Source organism: Triturus cristatus, chromosome 4_1 (genome assembly GCF_964204655.1).
Source record: "Triturus cristatus chromosome 4_1, aTriCri1.1, whole genome shotgun sequence".
Lineage (NCBI taxonomy): Eukaryota > Metazoa > Chordata > Amphibia > Caudata > Salamandridae > Triturus > Triturus cristatus.
Window position 1 is genome coordinate 251,255,986 of NC_140585.1, and position 24,876 is coordinate 251,280,861.

Consider the following 24,876-nt stretch of genomic DNA (forward strand, 5'->3'; position numbering starts at 1 on the left):
TTCCTTCTTAAAAACCATCATACACGTACGTAACTGGAAATGGAATGGGGCGGTATATCTTGGTTCTCCTCCTATACGTAGTGTGACAGCATAGTCATAGGGTTTGTTGGGTATGCTGACCTCCACCCGGAGGTTAACCACTGGTATTCGCAGTAGTGTCCAGAGACAAAAAAGTAAAAAAATGATTGTGATAAGGTGAGATTAAAATTCTTCAAACATCCTCACTTGAGTGAAAATATTTATTTATTGGTGGGTGGGAGTTTAAAGAAATTAAAATGGTGAGCGCGTGCCTTTAGACCGTGTTACTATGTCTGACACTAAAAATGTCAATTTATACGGTCGACATGTTTCAGCCCCGTTTGCCTAGGGGGCTTTCTTCAGGACCAGAGAGAGTATATCGGTGCAATTACAATTTGTATTGCACTTCTCAGTTGGGTTAATATTAGCCCGCTGTGAGGATAAGGTCAACAGTAACTGTAATTTGTGAAAATGAGAAAAAAAGAAAGAGGGGAGAAAACTAAGTCAGTAACTCCCTTTGATACATTCCGGTTTTCATCTTTACATTCAGAATATTCTCTGAATAGTAAGAAAATTAAGTCTCATATTTTATGCCATCTGGCGCATTTCGCTATTCAAATACACTTCATAGAAATTAAGGCATTACTTCCGATGGTCGTGCGTTAGTTGTAAGGCACGCAAGGTCTCATAATATTAGTTTAGATTATTATCGTAAGAGTACTTATTAATCTATATTGCCACGTAAAGTAGTGAGGCACAGTCATCGTGAATTAACCCTGGTAGAGTGGTTACATGTGATCCATTCCCCTATTGATTGTTCGCATGACTTTTGGAAGTTGAATGGCTCATTGCTTCCCTTCTCTCTCCCTCCCCTTTACATGATTGAAACCATAAATTCAGCCTGGCAGGGTCTGCCCCAGCCAGGCCCTGGTTATGAGCTGAGTCAGAGAAATATGACATTTCTGGATGACCCAAAGCAGTACAACTATGACTTTGGACTCTGCAGAATACTTATTCACACATAAGTTACAGTGGACTTTAGTGCGTGTCTGGAATTTGTAGGCCCTAGGAATGTAAAACTAGCCCATGTGCTCCCCATCCTCATAGGAGAATAATGGAATAAAAACAGTAAAGCACACTGACTGTCCCTCAAATGTTTCTTCCCATTTTAGAAAGCATATTCCATGTCACCACCCAGTTCTACATAAATCCTGCCACACCATTCAACTTGTAGCTGCTCCTGGGCTTCGCACACCAGGAATCTCCCCTGCGCAGCCCTTACACTTATGCACACGCATGTACACACATGTCTGCATGTAACCAGCCAGTGCCCCTTACTCTGGCTGCAGCGCAGTGGCCAACTCGAGCCAGGGGGACACCGGTAAAATACACATGCAGTGCCTTTCATCATGAGTTCACTGTGGGTGAGTCCTAACTTATGAGGCTCTCCCACAGTAAAAGCTCAACAAATAGGTGTTCAAAAATCGAATAATCCTGGCGGCTCAGATGGTCAGAACCACCTTCTAACACACGCCTCGCCCAGCTGATTCCTACAGGGAAGAAATAGCCACTCTAAATGGGTATTCTTCCCGTAGTCAGCGATAACTAGTTATAGTTATCCGCGCAGACCGCCTACTCTGCCTATCCATGAGACCTCTACCCATGACAAGGATCCCAGACTACCCTAAGAACCCTCCGGGCTCTAGGTTAGATACCTCTAGGTCACTCACAGTCTACATGGAATCAGCCTAACTAGGCATACCTTTGCCCTTGGTCATGCAACACTATGCCTACCACTTTTCTGGACAAGGGTACAGTGCCTCCGCACCGATGCGGTCTTCTGGGATAGGTCTACATCCCATCCCCTGGGTCACTAGCTGGTCTCCCTTCCAGAGTTTGGTCCAACCAGTACCCTCTCTCCTTTTGGTCCTTGCACCCAAAAGATGCAACCACTCTGGATCCTCACCGTCGGCCTGCCGCTGGGGTCATTCAGCTGTCACCACCCTTTTGGGATGACTGTCTTCCCTAAAGAAAGCACAGCCATTCATACTGTTCCCACACAGAAACACCTTTGGCCACTGGCCTAGCTCCCTGATAGGACCTCAGACCGGCCTCACTAACACACTGGCAGTGCCAGGGGGGGGATCACTGAGGTTGCCTTGTCAGACAACCTACAGCTCATTTCCCCACTAAATGTAAAATGTAAATTGATACTTGTATAGCGCACTACTCACCCGCAAGGGTCTCAAGGCGCTTGTACGAATACCGCTGTGGAACCCATCCTGGCTTTCCCTGTGAGGCGTCCACTCCTGGGCACCCCCAAGGTGGAGGCCAGGCATCCTTAGCGTTGTGGGGGCCGTTGTGGAGATTAAGCAAGCTATTGCCCAGAGTTGCAGAGTGGGACTCCATGATTGGAATGGCACAGACGCGAGAATTATCAGGTCCGTGGAATTTTGAGCCCAAGACCCGCTGAGGCGGGGAATTGAACCCTGGTCCCGGGCTAGACTTCTGCATCAGGGTCTGCCGCTCTAATCATTGAGCCACACTTCTCCAGTCAGTAGCTCCACACTGAAGCTACCCGGGAACCTAGACCCCTTCCTTGTTCTCTGCTGCGAGAATAGGGCCTATACACCCTTCCCTCTAAGATGTGGGCTCTCCTCCCGGAGTACCTTTTAGAGAGCCTGTGGTCCCTGAGTTAGCTACACCCAGTCCCACCTCTCATAGCTCTCCCCGGTCTCTCAGCAGCGCCTTGGGAGACCGCCCAGGGACCCACATGATCCCTGGATGGCCTGCACCACCCCTTCTGAAGAGCAGGGTCCCTTCACTTAAGATATGCCCCACCTGCCTTCAGGGTAGTACTACCACACCGAGCCAGGGACCCTAAAGATCCCGGCTAGGCCTGCACCACCCCTATTGATAACACCGGGTCCCTTCACCTAAGATGGGCCCCACTTGCGTTCAGAGTGGTACTACCTTGCAGAAGTCCACCTCCTGCATCAAGCTAGGGGAACACCCCCATGTTCCTGGTCCTCGGGTCCAAGTCCCACAGGACCTACCTGCCTGGTTACTGGCTAGGCATCGCCCCAGCCACCACTTCACGTTCACAACACCAGCTCCAGAATGACATCATGTTGCTTCCTTGGGTAACCACCTACCCCACCCTGACACCTCCGGGTCCACCACTAACCCTTCACCTGGAATCTAGGGAACACATCACCCCCACTCAGATCTCCACTGGGTCAATTACCTAGCCCACCTAGTGTACCTAGGGGCTACCACGACACATCTTGCTCGAGAACTACCCTCCTTTGAGGCCACCCACTACCATGGGCCACCCCTGGGTTGCTCACCTCCCCACCAGTTAACCTGGGGGGCCTGCCGGACACACAACTCTACCACACCCTTCTCCCACCGTGGAAAAAGTGTCTTGGGGTCCCCCACCATGGGAAACCTTGGGCTGTTACTACCCAGGGTAAAGAAACCTCCCGCATCACCCTTCCAGTGGTTTTGGCCTGCGCCAATGGCAAGAACCTTTCAGCGGGGGAAGGTTATCTGGGGCCCCTTCTGTGGAAACCCTCCCTGCCCATTAAAAGTGCGGCAATCTCCCAGGAACCCCTACCTCTCCTGTCCCCCCAAAGGTCAATCCACCCCTACACCCCCATATGTGATGTAGGTATCAGTTGCTGTCCCTATCTCTAGAGGAGATGCCCTCCTCATGCAGGTGTAGTGCGTGTAGTGTTAGGGTTCAAAGGTGTACAATATGGCTTAGAACATTTGTATGCAATCATTTCCTGGAAAGCACCATCCCGCTAGCACATGATAATCAACATAACCCAGTCATATCAATACAGTTTACATTGAAACCATAATATTTTCACATGACATATATGTGCTTGGGGCTTTCCTTTCCCATAATTCTAGTTCACATAACCAGAATTTTGAACCCTTCTCAGAGCCATGTGCCCTTCCATTTGCTCATTACTGCATAGGTAATGTGTGGCAAAACTGGACATCTCAAATGCTATAAATGCGCACCAGAATGGGATACTATGTTTCCTGCAGCTAGACAACGATGTTGGAAAACAAGGCAGTATCTGTGAGGCCTGCACAAATTACATGTCACATTTGTCCTTCACTGGGAATCAAACACCCTAGTGTAGTGCTTGACTCTCAGAGGGTAGCGTTGCAGAGCAGTCTAAGGCTTACTCAAGGGAGGTGGTGTGGGCTAGTAATCACCATTACAGGTGCGTAGAAATAACACTCCATAATTGATTGTCTAGCCTGTACTTTGCTTTATAAAAGTAAGAGTACATTTATTAAACACACACACTACTTAATGCTATGCACCAATTTACAAATATACATAAACTGTTGGAATTACTTTGTGACATTGCATAACCTCTCCACCCCTCCCGTGGGAGGGGGTGGAGGGGGGGGGGGGGGTCTAGTACCACCTCTCCCATGTATGCACATCATCTTGCTCCCTAATGCAGTGGGTTGCCACAACCTGGAGCGAGGGCCTTGCCAACTGGCACCATCCCAGTGGCGATCCACCCAATCATCTCAACAAGCATTAAAAATAGGTATACCTGCCCTGGGGACACATAACCCTGACTGAGCATCTCATACTGACCATACAGTGTACACCTCTACATCTTCTGGCTAACAGTCTGGGTTGTTCCTCCCCTAACGCAGTAGCAAGAAAACATGTTTGGGCATCACTTTAAATGAGGTACTTAACATAGATGGTAACCATTATAATGCATTGCAGTTAAAGCCCCTACAAGCCATCACAGTTAAAATCAGAGGATTACGCAAATACAGCCAGACACCCTAGCAGGAATGTCCAATAACATAACCCCACTTGGCTTATGACATAACCGTAAACAGGTATTTCACATAACACATGTGACTTTCAGTCCCTCTAAAAGCAATAACATTGGTAAATGCACTTCTCGTGCACTTGTATCTCTTGCATCTCTTCACCTCCAGTGTATGCCCTTCTCCAGACATCCCCAACTCAGACCTTCATACCTTGGTGCAGTCCGTAACGCACCCCCAGCTGCAGAACAAAAGTTTGAGCCTCAGAATGCTTGGATTGCTGGCTGAGCCCTTGAGGGGTTATTCTTCCTAAGTCCCCAGAGACTTAGGAAAGGACTTTCTTCCTTCGTACAGGGGGAGCTGCAGGAGCAACGTATTTGTGGTGTTGTAATGTTATTCTATGGGCATTCAGGCACTTGGCGACTTACGAGACTGTTCTCTGGGACTGAAGGTGAGTATGGGGCATGGTCCAAGCATACCAACAGGTCACTACGAAAGGCTCTGTGGCTTCTGAGTGCAGAGGTGTGTTACGGCGTCGGGTGTCCCATTTACTTCGATGGGGAATGGTTCAGTCAGAAGTAGGCTGCTAGCTGGGACTGGGGAACGGTGTAACCCACTGGGGGTACAGCCGTTGAGATCCTCAGGCATGTAGGTACACCGTTGGTCCACTTCTCCTCTGGCTGTGGGGCTCTGGTGCAGTGATGTCTTTTGGGGTCGGGTTCAGTGCTAGAGTCACTCGCAGTTGGAAGGGGCCTGGAGAAACACCCTGCAAGCAGTGACTGGAGGCCCAGTCTGGGTAGACCCAAAAGTGGATTTAGCTCCTGTGGTTTTGGGGACCCAGTTGGCACTGTCATCTCCCTTGGACTCGGGCTGTGAAACTCGGGTGCAAAGGTACTTGGAGGCTTTGGTTGGCAGTGGTCGTAGACTCACTTCTTTTTCTTTGTTCTGCAGAAAAGGGGCAGACAGGGCAGCTGGGCCACTCTGTGAGTCTCACTGTCCCTGAAGTCACTTAACATGAAAGACGGTTTTCCTCTGTGTTGGTATCTGATCTTGCCACAACAAGCGTTGGTTGCTACAAAGGGCTGTACCCCCAGGTATTGGTGTTGTGCAGCTCCTGTCGGTCCTGCATCCCCACACTTGGAGGGAGGATGGATCTGACCTTTAGGTAGACCGTTACCTCTTCTGTGCCAGGTCGGTGAACTGGGTCGTGCTTCTTTGGTGCCTGCGGCTGCATTGGAGTAGCTCCTTTACTTCAAGGGAGTTCCTTTGGCAATCGGCAAAGCACTTGCAGCCCTCCAGGTTTCTTGGAGTCTGCACAGCAGTATAACGAGTCAGTTGCTCCACGAGGGTCGGGGTTAGCAGCCATGCTGACAGGGTTGGCGCCAAGTCAGTCATACTCCTAGGTTCTTGGGTCAGCAATCCTCTCAGTCCGCTTCTTCTTTTTGGTCTTATCAAAATCTGAAGTCCTGGTATCAGGTGGTCCCCTAAATTCTCAATTTAGGAGCGTTAAGGGAAGTGAGGGGTAGTAGCCAATGGGCTACTTATTCTCCGGATCACTACACCCCCCTAGATGACAACGTCTTTTGGGGAGTAGGCATCACCCTGTCCCAGAGTTCCTAAAATCACTACACACAAGATGATGATGTTTCTAAATTCCTGCTCACTTCAGGTTTGCTCGACCTAGAGGTGTGTCCAGCCTGGCAGTGCAGCACGCCTCCTGCATAGCTAATTTTCCCGCCTGTCCTGGTGCCAGGTGGGCCCAGGGCAGGGGGTGGCGTCTCCCTTGTTAGGGGATGCCTTGGGTCGCATATCAAAGGCGGCAGAGGCCTTTAAAGCTTGCTGTCTTGATATGCTAATTTATCAGCCTTTCTGGGGGAGGAGGTAATAAAACCTCTCCCCACAGCAGGCATTGTTTCTGTCCTCTGAGAGCAGAGCTCTCACCTCCTAGGGGTCAGAGGTTGCAGGCTGGACTGGACCAGTCAGCCAGCACCCTAGTGATCAGGGGGTACCTCTAAAGTGCCCTATGGTTGCAAGTATTAATAAATCAATCACTGGAATCTGTGAGGATATGGGTAGGTGCTACTAGGCACTTTCAGGAGTTGACAAGTCACGCTCTGAGCTCTGAGTTGGCATCCTCACAATCAGATAGGTCGATTTGCCCTGAATTTTAGGGGGATCACCATAACTAGAGCACTTTATTAGAATATTGTACTCCAGTGGCGGTAAGATGTCAGCCGGCACCTTATCACCTATGCACGGTGTAGGACTTTGAGTTTTTTAGCTCCTCACTCTGCGGAGAAGATTAGGTCACATCTACCAGTTTTCTAAATTTTTTGGTCTTGATGAAATGCCAGCAGAGCACTCCTCAACTACCGTAGGCATGAAACATGTTAACCTATAGCATAGACCGTAGCTTATTAGCATGTCTATAAGTGACCGATACACCTCACTTACAGAGCCTGGGACCATTATTTCCCCAGTTTCTCTGCCACGTTTTTAGGTCTCGGCCTGACGTAAGCAGCGCATGCTCTGCTCTCGTCATACGAGGCTTCTTGGAATCGATACGATTCCAGAAGCCGCGTCCCAGCTCCGCCTTCAGCTTTCATTCGTGTGCGTCGTTTGGTGTCACAAATTATGCCAAAGGCAGTGCAATGATTGCACTGAAGGCATGTCAATCCTTCCTTGTTGCGACCCTGTCTTCTTTTAGGCATGCCCACCAGGATTGTATCTTTTACCAGCGGCGTTACACTATTGCCTTTAATTACTGCTGAAGCACTATTTGTTTCTCCTTCCGTCTGTCTAGCTCAGAGACACGTTGCTTAAATGTTGCCGTCTACCAGAATACCAATCTCTCGCCCCGTTTCACCCTTGTGATTTTGCCTCTTTTCCATTCAGTTCCTGTCACGCTGTAATGTCGTCTATCCCCCTTCCCTCCACATCAGTCCCACAAACTGTTATTAAAGTGTGGTATGCATTTTTTTTTTAATTTAACGTTCCGTGCTCTCTGAGGCATTTCCTGTTGCTGACCAGACCGAGAGTTGGTTGCCGTGTCAATGATGTGGCTACAAATGTACATGGCGCTAGTGCACATAAAGGTACAGTTGTGGGGCTTGTTTGTGTTTACTCCCGAGCCGCGCCATTCGACGTAAACCCCAGCAAAGGCACAGTTGTGCTCAGTGAAAGAATAGCCATCCCCCCATCTCCTCCCACATCCATTAAGCAACCCTGCCCCTCCCTTTTTTGGCCTCGCTGTGCTTTCACTTCCGCTCTTTTCTTTTAGAGCTGCTGCCCTGGGGCAGGGACACTGATGTCCCTCGGAGACAGAGGCATGGTTTCATCTTCAGAGCCTGTCTCTCTCTATCTACCTCTCTCTACTACTCACTCTCTACTATTCTCTACTACTCACTCTCTACTATTCTCTACTACTCACTCTTTACTACACACTCTCTCCTACACTCTCTCCTACTCTCTCTCCTACTCTCTCTCCTTCTCTCTCTCCTACTCTCTCTCCTACTCTCTCTCCTACTCTCTCTCCTACTCTCTCTCCTACTCTCTCTACTACTACTACTCTCTACTACTACTACTCACTCTCCACTACTCAATCTCTACTACTCAATCTCTACTCTACTCTCTACTACTCACTCTCTACTACTCACTCTCTACTACTCACTCTCTACTACTCACTCTCTACTACTCACTCTCTTCTACTCTCTACTGCCTACTCTCTACTGCTCACTCTCTACTGCTCACTCTCTACTGCTCACTCTCTACTGCTCACTCTCTACTGCTCACTCTCTACTGCTCACTCTCTACTGCTCACCTTCTACTATGCACTCTACTACTCTACTACTCACTCTCTACTACTCTGTACTACTCACTCTCTACTTATCACTCTCTACTTCTCACTCTCTACTTCTCACTCTACTACTCACTCTCTACTACTCTCTCTCTACTACTCCTACTCTCTCTCTACTACACAATCTACTGCTCTCTACTACACACTCTACTGCTCTCTACCACTCACTCTACTGCTCTCTATTACTCACTCTACTGCTCTCTATTACTCACTCTACTGCTCTCTATTACTCACTCTACTGCTCTCTATTACTCACTCTCTACTACTCTCTTCTACTCTCTACTCTCTACTTCTCACTCTCTACTTCTCACTCTACTACTCACTCTCTACTACTCTCTCTCTACTACTCCTACTCTCTCTCTACTACACAATCTACTGCTCTCTACTACACACTCTACTGCTCTCTACCACTCACTCTACTGCTCTCTATTACTCACTCTACTGCTCTCTATTACTCACTCTCTACTACTCTCTTCTACTCTCTACTCTCTACTCTCTCTCTACTACTCTCTCTCTACTACTCTCTCTAATACTCTCTCTACTACTCTCTACTACTCTCTCTACTACTCTCTACTACTCTCTCTACTACTCTCTCTACTCTCTCTCTACTCTCTCTCTACTCTCTCTCTACTCTCTCTCTACTCTCTCTCTACTCTCTCTCTACTCTCTCTCTACTCTCTCTCTACTCTCTCTCTACACTACTCTCTACTAACACTCTACTACTTTCTACTACTCACCACTCTCTACTACTCACTCTCTACTACTCTGTACTACTTTCTACTACTCACTCTCCACTACTCTACTACTCTTACTACTCACTCTCTACTACTCACTCTCTTCTACTCTACTACTCACTCTCTTCTACTCTACTACTCTCTACTCTCTAGTACTCTCTACTACTCGCTCTCTACTACTCTCTACTCTACACTCACTCTCTACTACTCTCCTACTCTACTACTGTCTCTCTACTACTCTCTCCTCTCTACTCTACTCTCTACTCACTCTCTACTAACTCTACTCTCTACTACTCACTCTCCACCACTCTGTACTACTCTTTCTACTACTCACTCTCCTCTACTCTCTACTACTCACTCTCTACTACTCACTCTCTACTACTCACTCTCTACTACTCACTCTCTACTACTCACTCGCTACTACTCACTCGCTACTTCTCACGCTCTACTACTCACTACTCACTCTACTACTCACTCTACTACTCACTCTACTACTCACTCTACTACTCTCTACTACTCTCTAGTGCTCTCTCCACTACTCACTCTCCACTACTCACTCTCCACTACTCACTCTCCACTCTCCACTACCTCTACTACTCACTCTCTACTACTCACTCTCTACTACTCACTCTCTACTACTCACTCTCTAGTACTCACTCTCTAGTACTCTCTAGTACTCTCTCTACTACTCACTCTCTACTACTCACTCTCTACTACTCACTCTCTACTACTCACGCTCTACTACTCACGCTCTACTACTCACTCTCCACCTTACTCTCTACTACTCACTCTCCACCTCTCTCTACCTCTACGCGCATATATGTATATATATATATCTACTGGCGGTCGTTGGAGTAGAAGTTGCATTGCGAGGGCCACTCGGACGGCTGGGTGCAGGGTGCTTTTGAGCCTTCGGGCGCTCAACGGATAGCAATGGAAAAGCTCAAGGACGAACAAAGGCTGCAAGCTTGGGGACGAAGATTCTTCAGGTGTGTTTACCACTTCGAGAGGTAAGTTGGGTAGTTGGAGGATAGGTAGGTACCAAGGAGTCTGGCACAGGGGGCCGCAGGGCGCCGGGTGCAGGGGTGCCTTTTGGTGTTGGGAAATCTTACCCTCTGTTGATTGCGGTGGGGGGGGGTCCCTGGTTCTGAGGCTGCAGGCGTCGTCAGGAGCGTTGAGGTGGGCCCTTGGGTGCTGGATTCGGGGTCTCAGTCGCCGGGGGGACGTCCTCGGGGTCTTTGTCCACTCCAGCACAGGCCAGGCTTGGCGGGTGCAGAGTGTTCAGGGTTCGCGGTTCCGGGCTGATGCCAGGGGTTAGCTAGTTGCTTTGAGCAGAGCCACTGCTCGTGGGAGTCCCAGGTGCTCAGAGTCACAAGTTTGCCAGGTCCTCCGGGGTTTGTGAGTTTGCTGGCCACAAGAGGTGCCGAGATTTAGCAGGAGCAGGTTCGAGGGTCGACAGGCCGGTAGGGCTGGGGCCAAAGCAGTTGGTGTCTTCCTCTTGTTAGCAGCTTCACGGCAGGTCTTCTTTCTTTTTGCTCTTCTTTGCTGTTTTGGAATCTGGAATCTACGGAAGGAAGGTTCAGGGTGCCCCTAAATACTAAATTTAGGTCTCTAAATCTCTAAGATGCCCTCTGTCGTGCATTGTAAATTAAATCCCACACTGGCATCAGTGCGGGTTTAATGTGCTGAGAAGCGTGATACCCAACTTCTCAGTCTTCAGTGTTGCCATCATGGTGCTGTGGAGTTCGTGTTTGACGAGCTCCCAGCATCATATACTCTTAAATGGCAGCACTGCACTTACAGTGCCCAGGAATGGACCTGGGTACTGTAGGGGCACAAGGCTCATGCTCCTGTGCCCACACCACTGGAAAAGGGCACCCAGATAGAGGTGTGGCTGATGTATGCCAGGTTGTGGGCATGGCACACAGGGATGTGTGCCATGTCTACTCTCTGTTTTGTCTTGTACCCAGACACTCAGCCTGCAAGGGCAGTGTGTTTGTGTTAGGGTACAGGGCCTCTAAGGGTGGCGCAATAAGTGCTGCAGCCCTGAGAGGCCTTCCCTGGTCACAAGGCCCTGGGTACCTAGGGTACCATTTACCAGGGGCTGACATGTGGCCAGGGTTTGTCAATTTGGTTTTTAGGGAAGGAACATAGGCCCTGGGCATCTGATTGGCAGGAGCCCAGGGCACACTCAGTCAAAGTACATTCAGCAATTAAGCAAAAATTGGGGGCATACCATGCAAGAAAGAAGGCTCTTTCTCACAAGTCCCGTCTCCTTAAGACTTCTGCCTTTTTACTGTGTTTCATTTATGAATTTATGCAATACAGCGCAGACATTACCGGAAGGATTTGTAGCACTTTGCGTTTTGAATTTGCATTACAGAATCGGTTGCAGTATGAGTGTGGCAGTTAATCGTCCGCATTTTTGAAAATGCCTGTTGCTTTGAATCAACAGTTGTGTAAAAGGAGGCAGCGCGAGCTGTGACAAGCAGCAGCCCTGCTTGGAGATGCAAGTGTGATTGACGTGATGTGTGATGAGCATGCTGGTGTGATGTGAGGGTCACTGCCCCACCGCAGGACGGTTACATTGAGTGAGGTTTTCTGTCATTCCGACTGAGGCGCAGCCGATAATGGCCTGGAAATGGTACTAATGGCCAGGACCAGATGCTAATGCCCAGATGAGCCATCAATAACCCGAATTTATGCGATCATTAATCATTTCTAATAATCTAGTAATGCTTATTGGGAAGCGTATATGCCACCAGTGCCGTCCAAGCTTGCCCCCTTCAGATGTATGGGGAGATGAGGGTGGGGGGAATTCACCTATTCTTTTCACGTAGTGGCAGCTACTCGTTGCCTCCACTGGCATACCTGCCTCGACGATCATTATTTTAAGCACTTAGGGGCAGATTTACAAGCCCCTTGCGCCACTTTTGCGTTACTTTTCCCATGTTAAAAATGACGCACAAGTGGGGCAAGGGGCTTGTAAATCTGCCCCCGTGTGTTTTAAAAGGGCGCCCAGGCGTCTATGCGATGCACAGGGACAAGTTGGACGTGGCACTTTACCTACCCCGGTACCGGTATGTTCCGTTTCTGATTACAAGGGGAACTAAGTTAGGGTACGCATTCTGGTCGTGACTAGACACAAGTGTTAAAATTTTTTACTTCAGAATCGTACAGCCAGCGGGAAAGGGGTCCGGAGATCGACCGTGATAATCAGTAGTCTTTTTCACCATTGCTGAATCGGTAAAGATGTTAGCTCAGGCTTTGAATACCGGCTGAATTCTGGAGGTTTCTTGGGGTAAATAGAAATCGCACAATAATTCCTCATGTGGACAAGGCAAGATGGAACACTGAGAGCAGACCTCTCCCTGTTTTGCACCTCATGGGATCTTAATAAAACGACGAAGGCGAAAATTGGCACCATCAGTTGCCACGAGACAGGCCTGCGCAGCGGCGTTTAAGTGCTCTTGGAAGACAAACAGACTCCTGTTTACTCGAGCGCCTTCCCTCATTGAGATGCAGTCTGTTTCTAAGGTACGCAGGAGAAGGTGTCCCACTGGCTCCTTCTCTCTCTCTATCTCTCTTTTCCTCTCTCTCTCAGATGCAATTTGTATCTGCCTGTCAAAAGCCATTTCTGAGTTACAAGGTTCAGCCTCCCACCTTCTAGGCAGGGTCTCTCGTTCTCTGACATACGTAGCGATTGTTCCTTCTCTAAGGTGCTACGTGTCTCTGAGCCTCGGCGCCTGCGCTTCTCCCATACCTTGCAGGGCGCGGCGCCTCCACTACTTCGAGGCACAGGGTGCCAGCTCCCTCTCTATGGTGCTCTGGCGGGGTACACTTTCTGAGGTGTTAGCTCTCTACTGAGGTTCAAGTTGTAGCCTACCTCTTGAGGTGTAGGGCTCAGGCACCCTCCCCAAGGCGCAGGGTGGAGACTCCTTCTCTGATGCGCAGACCTTCTCTGTAGTACAGGCTCTCTCACACAGGTGTCTGCACGGCACCTGCCCCTCCCCCTCCCCAGATGCAGGGTGCAAGCTTCTGTCAGTGCTCCTTACCACTGGCTTCAGGTCACTATAAAGTGCCTAAAAGCTAAGACGGGTGTGGTACTGCCGAAGACTGACTCGTTAACAGCATTTAAATGCATTAGGTAGACCCTGTACCAGAAGACCCTAGTCAGTCTTTCTGGGTTTTTTTTAAATCGTGTCAATGAACATGGTGACCCGTGTTTAGTCTGGCACCATTGCTTCATTTTGAAATGGCACTTGGAAGAAAGCAGGCTGTTTGGATGACTATGTGTGTGTTAGGCTCACAGTCGTGCATTTCAATATTCACTGGAGGCTCTTCTCCACCCACATAGTTTGAAGTCCCCAAGCCCATATAGTAGGACACACACTGCTCGAACTTTCAACATTCACCAGTGGCCCTTCACTTGGAATCCTGTTTGAAGTACCCCAGCCCCCACAGTGTGAGGAACAGAGCTCCGCATTTCAATATTCTCTAGTACAAACCTACCTTTCCTCACCCAGGCTGTATTTGCTTATTCACTGTTTTTTGAGTGTCACGGCTCAACATTACAACGTTGCCTGGTGATGGACTTATTTTCCATGGTTAATGTCCCCGAGTCCATGCTGGGTGAGCCTCTGAGCTCAATATTTCAACATTCTCTGATGATGGATTTCCTTTCCAATGTTAATGTCTCCATGATGTGCGAGTCTCGCAACTACACATTTCAACGTTCACCGAGCAGGCCCTTATCTCCCCACCCTGCCAGTCTGTGGCTGCACCCTGAAGCCCCGCGCCACAGAGTGATCCCCGAACGCGGATATTAATCATGCTACCGACCCCCTCTTTAATCTGAAAGGCGACCCGTCCCAGCCTCCACCTTCTATGTTTCTTCCCTCAGCCACGTCTGAGTTGCGTTCCTTGTTCGGTAATTACATTTCTTTCTTTGCTGATCACTTCTAATAGGCTGGGACGGGACTAATTATTCGGAGACATTTCATGGTCTGCCGGATCAGGAATTCCCAGTGAGTTAGTGACAGGCCTTTCAGTCGCCGGCAGCCTTCCCCCGGCACCGAACAAGGCCCGAGCAGCGGCCCCGGGGGGAGCCCAGCCTGCTCCCACTGTCCCTCACACCCCGGCCTCCTCCTCTGCAGCACCCCCACCCCTCCGCTCCCCTTCGCTCCCCTTCTCTTCATACCGACTCACTCCCCTCCTCCGAATTCCGCCGCCACCCCCTCCTTCACGCAGCCGATTCTACCCCTTCCCGCCCCCATTCTCCCTTTCTTGCTGCTGGCAGCCGCTGCGGGGGACCTCCAACCCTCCACACTCACAGAATGAGCTTCTCTTGAAGGGCAGCTATCGACGCCCCTTGATCTCTGATCCCCAAACAAGTTATTTTTTTTTTTTTTACAACCGCAGTAGTTTGGTCTGGCCTGTTTTGACTGTATCCCCACTGTCTTTCACATTAGGTCGCCTCCGCATTTCATCCTTCCTGGCCCACCACTAACCGCACACCCGCCAGGTTAGCCCCGCCCTTTCGTCCATGTGTGGTCATGCGCGGCACTCTTTCATGTTAATGAAAGTTTTATCACACTCGGTGTGCGTCTCAAGGGAGGCCAACGATTGTTTAAATTGTCATGTAAGCCCCTTTCATGTGGGCCTGTAGCACTCAGAGTAGGGACAGCATCGGGGGCCAGGTTCCTGCCCAGACCAGCCCTCTCATCGGAGCAAGCACATCCCCTGCAGCCCCACCCCCAGTGAAAACATCAGGTGTCTGCTCTATGTGAACACGTAGAATATAATAATTTCCTAGTGGTAAAGCAATAGAGTCCTCTTCTGAAGTGTGGCATTTGCTATCCAGGTACATTAGATAGTAGTACTGTAGGAGTTTGATAACCACTCATTTCCCTGACCTGGTCCAGGTGCTGCAGTGGTATTGGTAGCTAGTTAATGGCCAGACTAACAGTGGCAGAAACGGGGAGAGGCCGTTATATTGACATGGAGAGAAAGGGAGAAAATTGAGGTAGGCAGACATAAAAACGTACAGGAGACAGCCGTATTGTCAAGTGGTCCCGTTTCACTTGCTTCAGTCACATTCCTAGCTTCATTTCACTATCCATTCCGGGATTTAATTAGTCACACTAGAAGTTTGAACATAAAACTCGCAGCAACCAGAGTGCTATTGCCCGCACTGCTAGAACTAAAACACACAAAAGTGATCACGTGTAAGTACTAAGAGAATACTGGTAGGATGAGAATCCACATAAAATGAAGAAATCGGAGACACAAGACAGAGTGAAGCGTACACTGTCAGATCATGAAGTATTGGAATTACCGTATTCTTGCCGTCGCCGCTGACATTGAGGGTGCAGGATGACTTCCCGCTCTGTGGGCGGCACTGTAACAGCCTCGACAGACACCTCTAACCCGTTCTGCACTTCTCACTAGCTGGTCCAGTAGTTTCGGAGAGAGGGGGCTGGAGTCCCTTGGCAGGTGAGCGCACTGTGCTGGAGTAAGTAATTGATGAAGAGGCTGCCGGGAGGCGCGCATGAGTGATCTCTGCCACGGAGTTTGCAACTGCTTACGGTGGGGGACAAATTGCGGAAGTTGGTTTTCAAGCTTTCTGAAACTAATTTAGCTTGACGGTGTGACTTCATTCAGGCTGCTGTCGGAGGGCTGTTATAGGATAGAGAGGATGTTGGAATTTAAAAAAAGATAGACAAAAGGAGAGATGTAAATGGGAGTTAGAAAACGGCGAAGGACAAGCGAAAGTCCGGCTAAGGGTTCTATGGCTAGGTCACAGATAAAGGGTAGAGTCTGGGGGAGGAGAGGAAAGGTGTGGGATAAAAATGGAGGCGGCTGGTGACTTTCCACATGACTGTTAATGAAACATGCCACAAAATGAAGGGGGATGACATTTTCAGATATTCCGGGAAATGGAAACCGAAAGTAACTCACAGGCCTAACATCCACTTAAATGGGAGAGAGAAACAAGAGCTCGCCATTGCGGGAAGGCAGCGCTGTTTATTTTTATATCGCGCTTTCACTTTACAGGGAAAGTGCGATGCAAAAATAAACATGTGGCGCCCTGTTTCCTTTTGAGACGGCCCATCCAGACTGGCTCTCACGGCGTGTTTATCTAACACGCCTCCTAAAGATAAGAAATTACTGTGCAACAGCCGCAAAGCAGACGAGCCAGTCCGGATGGGCCGGACCAAAAGGGGAAAGGGTGGCAACCGAAAAGCCTCCTTTTCAATGGGAAGCCTGCGTTTAACATAAACGCTGACGCTACCCAAAGAAAATGAGGGGTGGGGCTTCAAGTCCCCTTCTTGAAACTGCCTTGATGACTATAGCTCTCGCAGGGGAGGAGCGCATGCTCGCTCCAACGCCAGGCGAGATCTAAAAAAGGGCTTTCTTGTTCACTTGTGACATCTAAGAAATGGCTTAGGCATCACAGGGGCATATCTGCTCATGCAGATAATGTCCGCACATGTAGTATAGTGCGTCCTCCTTAGGACTGTAAGGCCTGCTGTAGGGATGGCTTACCAATACTGCATGCAGGGTCTGCAGACATGGCACCCAGGCATAAGTGCCATGTTCTCTCGTATTGTCACTTTTATCTGCACCAAGACACGCAGCCTGTAATGACAGTCAGCATGAGTTGGGTGAGAGGACCCCTAGGATGGCACAATGCATGCTGCAGCCCTTAGAAACCCTCTTTCGTACCTATGTCATGGGTACTCATGGTACCATTTGTTAGGAACTTACAGGGGTGCCAAAGGTATGGCTAATTAGTGGAACAATTGTATAGTTTTAGGGAAAGAGATCTAGCACTGGGGACCTGGATAGCAGGAGAACAGTGCTCTTTTTGGCAACATTCCATCAAATACCAGGCAACAAGTGGGGATGACCAAGGCACAGGCCTTTTTCTAATAGCCTTTTGGTGAGAATACCTCCACCTCTTTGTTAGGGTATGAACCGTTCCCCATGACTGTATTGCCCTGCATACCCTAGTGTATTGCATGTTGGCAGCCACTATAACTGCATGAAAGTGTGTCCATGTGTAGGGGCCAGTGTGTAGGAGTGAACCAGGTGATTAATTTCCTGCAGGCTTACCTTTATCACTGATGGTGAGCACAGTCTGTATGCCCATGTGTACAGGACCCCTACCCCGAAACCTGGCTTAACTATTGGGCCAGGGAGTGCACCATGCTCTTGCTTTGTTTCGTGTATATTTCCCGCTCTTAATGAAACCTAACCCTCTCCTCACCCGTCTTTACATTTTGTCATCCCTTTCCCCTATCTTACTGGCTGTGGTCTGGCTATTTAGGCCTTCTTTTGTTCTTTATCTGGTACAAATATACAGCCTCAGTGTGTCCAATCCTGGCTGTTAGAGCTCTGTAAACCTGTGAAAACAAGACCTAAAAAAGATGATGTACATCTCCCTGCCACCCTTAAACTAGTATCTGGTGCACGTTTTGGTCATCGGGGAGGCTTTTTCATCCTCCCAGAATGGAGCCCAGGGATAGAACCTGCGCTGGATTGCCCTTTTCCTTTCTTTATCAGTGATAAGCGTGGTTCTTTGGAAACCCATGTTGATGTGCCAGATATACTCTAACTGACTTACAGAGGCACCCAGGAACCTCAGTCTGCTCAGTCCAGCTGGCCAAGAAGGCAAAGACCACATACAAGCATTGCGTCATTCGTTGTGCTGCATAGACTCTCTTCTGCCTCATCACCTGGGAGTGTGCTCTGCCCCTGAACCACCTTAAACCTGTATGGTCCCTTATTTTCTCTTTCCTTGTCAGAGGAACCCACAGGCTTTGAACATTAACTCCCACCCATCCAGTGGTGGATGTATTCATGTTGTCTGGAGGTGACCATCTTCATTTTAGGACCTATTGAACCATTTTTCTGTTGATTACAGATCCAGATCGATACCTTCTTAAAGCTGCAGTTGATCCCCAACTTTACAATTCATTTTCTGGAAGAAACTGGTGAAGCCTAGTGATCCAGTTGTACCTGCCTCTTCTGATTTTAAAATAATAGCCATTAACATGGAACCTGTGGTGATCTAGTGGTGCCTTCCACACTATATCTGAAGAAGTGTGGCTCACTGTTTAGAGTAGGCAGACCTGGAAGCAGAGGTCAGCCTGGAACCAGGGTTCCATTCCCGGCTCGGCTGGGTCTTGAGTCCATAAATTGTCCATGGACTCGATAATTCTCGCTCCAGTGCATACTTGATTCATGGGTTCACACTCTGCGACTCTGGGCAATAGCTTGCTTAATCTCCACAATGGCCCCTCGCGGCGGGATGCCTGGCTTTCACCTTGTGGATGCCCTGCTGGGTTATCTCACAGGGGAATACCAGGACGGGTTCCCTAAGCAAGCGCTTAGAGACCGGTTGGTGATTTGCGCTATATAAATATCTGCACATTTACATTTACATATCTTCCACCCTTGGAAAACAAGAGATCAGTTTTTAAGCGTTTTTTAACAGTGTCCCCTTGGACTCTGGTTACAAGATCTATAGTGACTGCTGATGCGGAAACCTGGTAACATGAAACTTAACACCAGAAGCTTTAGCACCTTCAAATGACTTAAATTGAGTAGAATCTTGGTTGTTAAGGGACTTTTTTTTTTTTGATCGATATTTTTTTAACTGAAAGCTTGGAACTAATACCTGCTGTTTTCACTACATCATCAAAGCACATAACATGCCTTTTCACATGGTATGCCACCCCCCTCAGCGCCAGTTACATTTACTGTTTCTTTTTTGAACTCAAACACCTCACTAACTTTAATAAACTTGTTCCTGTACTTAAAGGCTTAGAGAGAGCTGCAGAGGTAAAGAGAGGACTTTGGAGTAGTGTTGTACAGAAAAAAGACTGACACTGGACACTAAAATCCTCGACCAAGAAGTACTGCTAGAGCAATGATAGGTTTGAATACTCGTCCCCTACACCCACAAATTTAAATATTCAATTCCCTTACTAATATCACACATAGCGTCTTATCTATAACCCCCCATACACTCCCCTTTCTGACCCCTTGCAAATACCATCCTTGCATCGCTGTGGTACCAAGTAAATTGCTTGCCCTATCATTGAAGTCCCTTAACAAACGTCTCTTTCTGAACTTCAAGAACTGTGAGCTACCTGACGGGAGATTGGGGCATGTCAGGAAAGCAACATAATCCATATCAGACCTATATCTTTGTTGCCTGCTTTGGCCAAGATATTGGAGCAGTTGATTAATCGCCAACCGTCTAAGTATTTAGAATGCAAAAAGAACAATTAATAAACCGAATGCTGAACAATGTCAAACATTCACCCCAGTGCAGAGATCTGGGACTAAATCCACAAATTGTTTTTTTTTGTTGCTCCCAATGCTAGTCCAGTTTAAACCCAGCCATTTGCAAATCAGTCTAGACCCTGTTGCTCATGAGAAGAGTCCAGCCCGAACTGCCAGGCCAGGTCCTCCCTGGACCGGAAAACGCATCCCAGGACTGGTTTCAGGGTATCACACACCATCAGCCAGGGTAGCTTGACTCCATTGGCATGGAGAGCACGGGACCCAAGTCTAGCTATACCCATCCCACTCGGGGTGACAAATGCAAAATGAACAAACGTTCACCCCAATACAGAGATCTTGGCTTAAATCCAGAGTTTTTTTTGCTCCCCATGCCATTCCAGTTTGGACCCAGCCATATGCAAATTAGTCTTCACCTTGCTTGGCAGTTCAGGCCGGACTGTTCCCATGACGAACAGGGTCAAGACTGATTTGCATATGGCTGGGTCCCAACTGGGGTGGCTTGGTGGGCACAAAAAACAATGGATTAAACCCAGATCTGTTGCCTGGGGGTGAATGTTTGCATTCTTCAGCATTCCGTCCATTATCTGTTCTTTTGGCTTAATTATTTATAACAACTGTTTAAAGGCCGTGTTCTAGCGTATGCATTTTAGCAATCTACAGTGCAACACAAGCAAAACAGAAGTCCTGCTATTTGACGCACCTCCCCCTATCTGAGATGGCGAATGTTGGCCCAGACTTGTCCCGCCCCCGCCAGTCCTTGCCACCATAGCACGTAATTTAAACGTGAAGTTTGACAATAGTACTTCTTTTGGCCTGCATGTGGTTGGCGATGTGGGTACCTGTTTCAGACTTATAAAATCACGAAAGCAATTTCTTTCCCTGCTTGCAATTCAGTTCCAGAAGACGGTAATACCATGCCCTTATGATTTCTCAGCTTGACTACGCCAACTCTCTCTACTGGGATCTACCAACATATCAATAAAGAGGACTCTAGTTGGTACAGAATGCCGATCCGTGGCTATTATTAAAACTTCCTAGAGGCATCATATCCATCAACACCATAAGGAGCTGTACTGGCTGCCGATCAAGGTGAGAGTACGGTTCAAGGGGCTCATGCTTGCACATTGAGACATCTACCAGGCAGGTGCGCAGTACCTGGCCAAGAGGATTACTCTATACTATCCAACAAGAACCCTAGGTTCCTCTAACCATAGCTATAGCTATCGTCCTGGGAATTAAGAGGAAAAATGTGGTGACACCTCTTTCTCCTTTCTTGCCGTCACTACATGGAATGTCCTTCCTGCTCACCTATGGGCCTTTAAGGACAAACCCTCTTTCAAACGCAACCTCAAAACTTGGTTGTTTGAATTGGCGTATCAGTAAACCATATTTTTTTTTGGGGCGGTTACAGGTGGACAATGAGTCTTAGCACCCAGACACTCTCTGAATAGCTGTGCGCTATACAAAAACCTTTGATTTATATTTGTCAAACACCACTGTCTTCGCCCGCAGAACTGCTTGAAACAGCCTCTGGCCTTTCTACGGAGTCAGAATAGCTAACTACTTCTGCGTTCAGTTTCTCTCTAGTTCTTCTTGCCAGCAGTCTATGAGCTCTGTGTGTACTACACAAGGCTGCTCCTACATAATAAGGTTTTCTCTAGCAACGGCACTGACCAACTCTTCCTTACCGCCCTTGAGAGTCTCAGAACTCTGTGCTAGCTATGATGGCGGAAGCAGAGGGTAAAGGTCCAGGTGGAGAGATCTGAAGTTGACACTCACTCTAAAAGTAGTTCACATTTACATAATGGATTTTCAGAACTGTTTCAGAGGGTACAATCTGCCACTGGAGAGGACTGAAAGGCTAAATGTGAGGAAATTCTGAACGATTTAGTCAGTATTTGAATTTTGCACATGTTATGAGAGGCTTATGAGGAAAACTGAAGTCTATACCTTGGTAGACTTGAAAACGACAGGTAGGAAAAGCAGGAGCAGTGTTTGGTAAGCTTGCTGACATTGCTTTTTGGAGTACTTTGAAGGAGGTATTTTTTTTAAATGATCAGTAACTGCTCCCATTCAAGGACAAAAAGAAGCTGATGGGGGAGGGGGTGGGGGGGAGCGGGGACACGTCTCAATCTGACAACCTACCAGATTACCAATACAAAAAACATAAATCCGATTCTCTTGAGTTTGGCATACTCAGGTTGAGATATTGTTTCTTATGCAGGACCAGTTTAATTTTCAGTGTAAGATAAAGTCAGCTAATGCTTGATAAATCCTCACTAAACAATGTCTGCTGTGCTAATGATTGCATTGTTATAATGGATATTTGTGCATGGTATAGTCATTTATGGCCCTGTTAACGTTGAGCAGTTCCATTGTATTATGTATGTTATGTAATTACTTTGTTGAATTTTAAAAATATTTGGAAAAGATGGAAGAAAATGGTTAGCTAATCTGATCATGGGTTGCTATCCTTTAGTATCCTCTGACACCATTCCACTGGTTTCATGCTAGATCAGTATGTAATGTATTCCTGAAGCCTTATTGACAGTGATATTAGGTCCTGGCAAACTTGAATCTGTATAATATGCCAAGTATGGACAACTATATGAAATAGTGACAGTCTCCTCCCTATCCCTTTGTCGCCAGTCCTCTTGTTAAAATTCTACTGATTGTAACCCCCTCCATATCTACCTCTTTAAATATTTTCACAAATGTGCAGTGTTATCAGTTTCTATTATTTTATCTGTTAGAAATCTATGGATATTGAGAACAATAAAAGCCAATTTGTTGCCTCTGTGTTTCATCGCTTTAGGTGAAGCAGCTGAGAAACCGAGCGGAGGAGGATGCTCGCATGATTCACATGAGCATACAGATGGGGAACGAGTCACCGCCATCCCTGCAGAGGGACCTAGAGCACCTCATGCTTTTGGTAAACGGGGTAGATGGGTGGATATTGTCTGTCTGCATTGACTGGTTTAACAAATTCTCATACCAAGATACTCGTTTTCGATGTGTATTAATATAACCTATACATCATGAATGATGATTTGCTAGACATCCCCCACCTCTTTTTCTGCTGGTGTTGATGGATCTTGGTCCGTCAACAGTCAATTTCCCCAGGAGTTCAACCTGTTGTACCTTCGACGTTGACCATACTTAAAAGGAGTTGATTAATTTTGAGAGGAAACTTTTTACTACTATATCCTTTCTTAGAGGAGGTGGTGATTCCAGGGTTTTAAATGGCCATCAATCCCCAAAAAAGGTATGGGGGGGGGGGGCTGGTGTGTGTGTGTGTGTGTGTGTCTGTGTGTGTCTGTCCATCTGTCTGTCCCCTAGCTTCTGTGTTCACGTTGCATATTGTAGGAAAGGGACCTTTTTTGTCATGGCCACCCCCACTTTTTTCGACTGATGTGCACTGGGTCCCTGCTAACCAGGCCCAAATACCAGTGCTCTTTCCCTAAAGCAAGGTGAAATGTTCTGATTCTAAAACAATTGGCAGACCCTTGGGCACCCCTGTAAGTCCCTAGTAAGTGTTACCTAGGGCATGGGTACAAAAGAAGGTCTCTAAGAGCTGCAGCATGTATTATGTCACCCTATGGGACCCCTATACAAATTGAATGCAGCCTGCCATTGCAGACTGTGTGTCCTGGTGCAAACTATGAGTAAAAACATGACATGGCACACTCACTGTGTGCATTGCTAAAGTCACTGCATGTAATGTATGTAAGTCACCCCTACATCAGGCCTTGTAGCCCCAAGGCAGGGTTCATCATATTACATGTGATATGCCGCTGTGTAGTTTAGTTTCTAAATGGTAAAAGTGAACAGGGAAACCTTCTTAAGTACATGTACTGGGCACTTGTCATTACGAGTTCTTCAGCTACATGATGGCTTCACTGAAAATGATGGTGTTTGGTATCAAACACCTTGTCTTAATAAATCTGTACTGACATGTACCCAGAGGGCACCTTAGAGGTGCCCCCTGAAAAACTACCAGTCCTCTAGTGTGCTGACTAACTGCTATCGACCAGCCAACCACCACAGGCGAGTTTCTGACCCCGTGGAGGTGAGACCCCACGCCTCTGTAGCCAGAAACCATGCCTGCTCCTGAGTAAGGTGTTCACACCTCCTTTAGCAGAATGGCTGGTGAATCTGCATACCAAGTCCATCGACTTCAAAGCCCCTGCCACCTTTGATATGCGGCCCTGGCATCCCCAAGACCTGGGAGATGCCACCCCCTACTGTGAGAAAGTGCCATCTTTCTTGCATGGTATGCCCCCACTTTTTGCTAAATTGCTGAATGTACTTTGATTGATTGTACCCTGGGTTCCTGCCAATCAGGTGCCCAGGGCCTATGTTCCTTCCTTAAACCACACAAACTCCAAATTGGCAAACCCTAGCCACATGTCAGCCCCTAGTAAATGGTACCCTAGGTACCCAGGGCCTTGTGGCCAGGGAAGGCCTCTAAGGGCTGCAGCACTCATTGTGCCACCCCCAGAGGCCCTGTAACCTTACACACACACACACTGCCCTTGCAGGCTGAATGTCTGGGTGCAGGACAAAACAAAGAGTCGACATGGCACACATCACTGTGTACCATGCCCATCACCTACACTGCCAAGGCATATGTCAGCCACCCCTCTAGCTGGGTGCATTACGCCTATGGTGTGGGCACAGGAGCAGGAGCCCTGTGCCCCTACAGTACCCGGGTCCATTCCTGGGCACTGTAAGTGCAGTGCTGTCATTTAAGAGTACATGGTGCTGAGAGCTCCTCAAACACGAGCTCCACAGCACCATAATGGCAACACTGAAGACTGGGAAGTTTGGTATCAAACTTCTCAGCACATTGAACCCACACTGATGCCAGTTTGGGATTTAATGTACTAAGCACCCCAGAGGGCATCTTAGAGATGCCCCCTTACAGCTAACTTACAATCCACGTCTGCTCTGAGGCTGCCCAGGCTGCCACACAGCAGACACGTTGCTGGACCTCTGGGTGGGAGAGCTCCTGCTCTCCCGGGCCTGCAACAATGCACATCCTGGGTGAGGTGAGAAATCTCCTCCCCCAGGACGAGCAAAGGGAAGCTTCAAAGGCATGCCGCCATTTGGAGTTTCCCCAGGCCACTG

General features: G+C 48.1%; 1 protein-coding gene across 1 annotated transcript in view; it reads left to right on the forward strand.

Moving 5' to 3' along the window:
- Positions 1-24,876, forward strand: part of NUP205 (nucleoporin 205) — an 839,084-nt gene that overhangs the window by 118,411 nt on the left and 695,797 nt on the right. Inside the window, exon 9 of the mRNA XM_085651995.1 lies at positions 22,562-22,678. Within this exon, the coding sequence (XP_085508121.1) occupies positions 22,562-22,678 (117 nt within the window). The remainder of the gene's footprint in view (positions 1-22,561; positions 22,679-24,876) is intronic.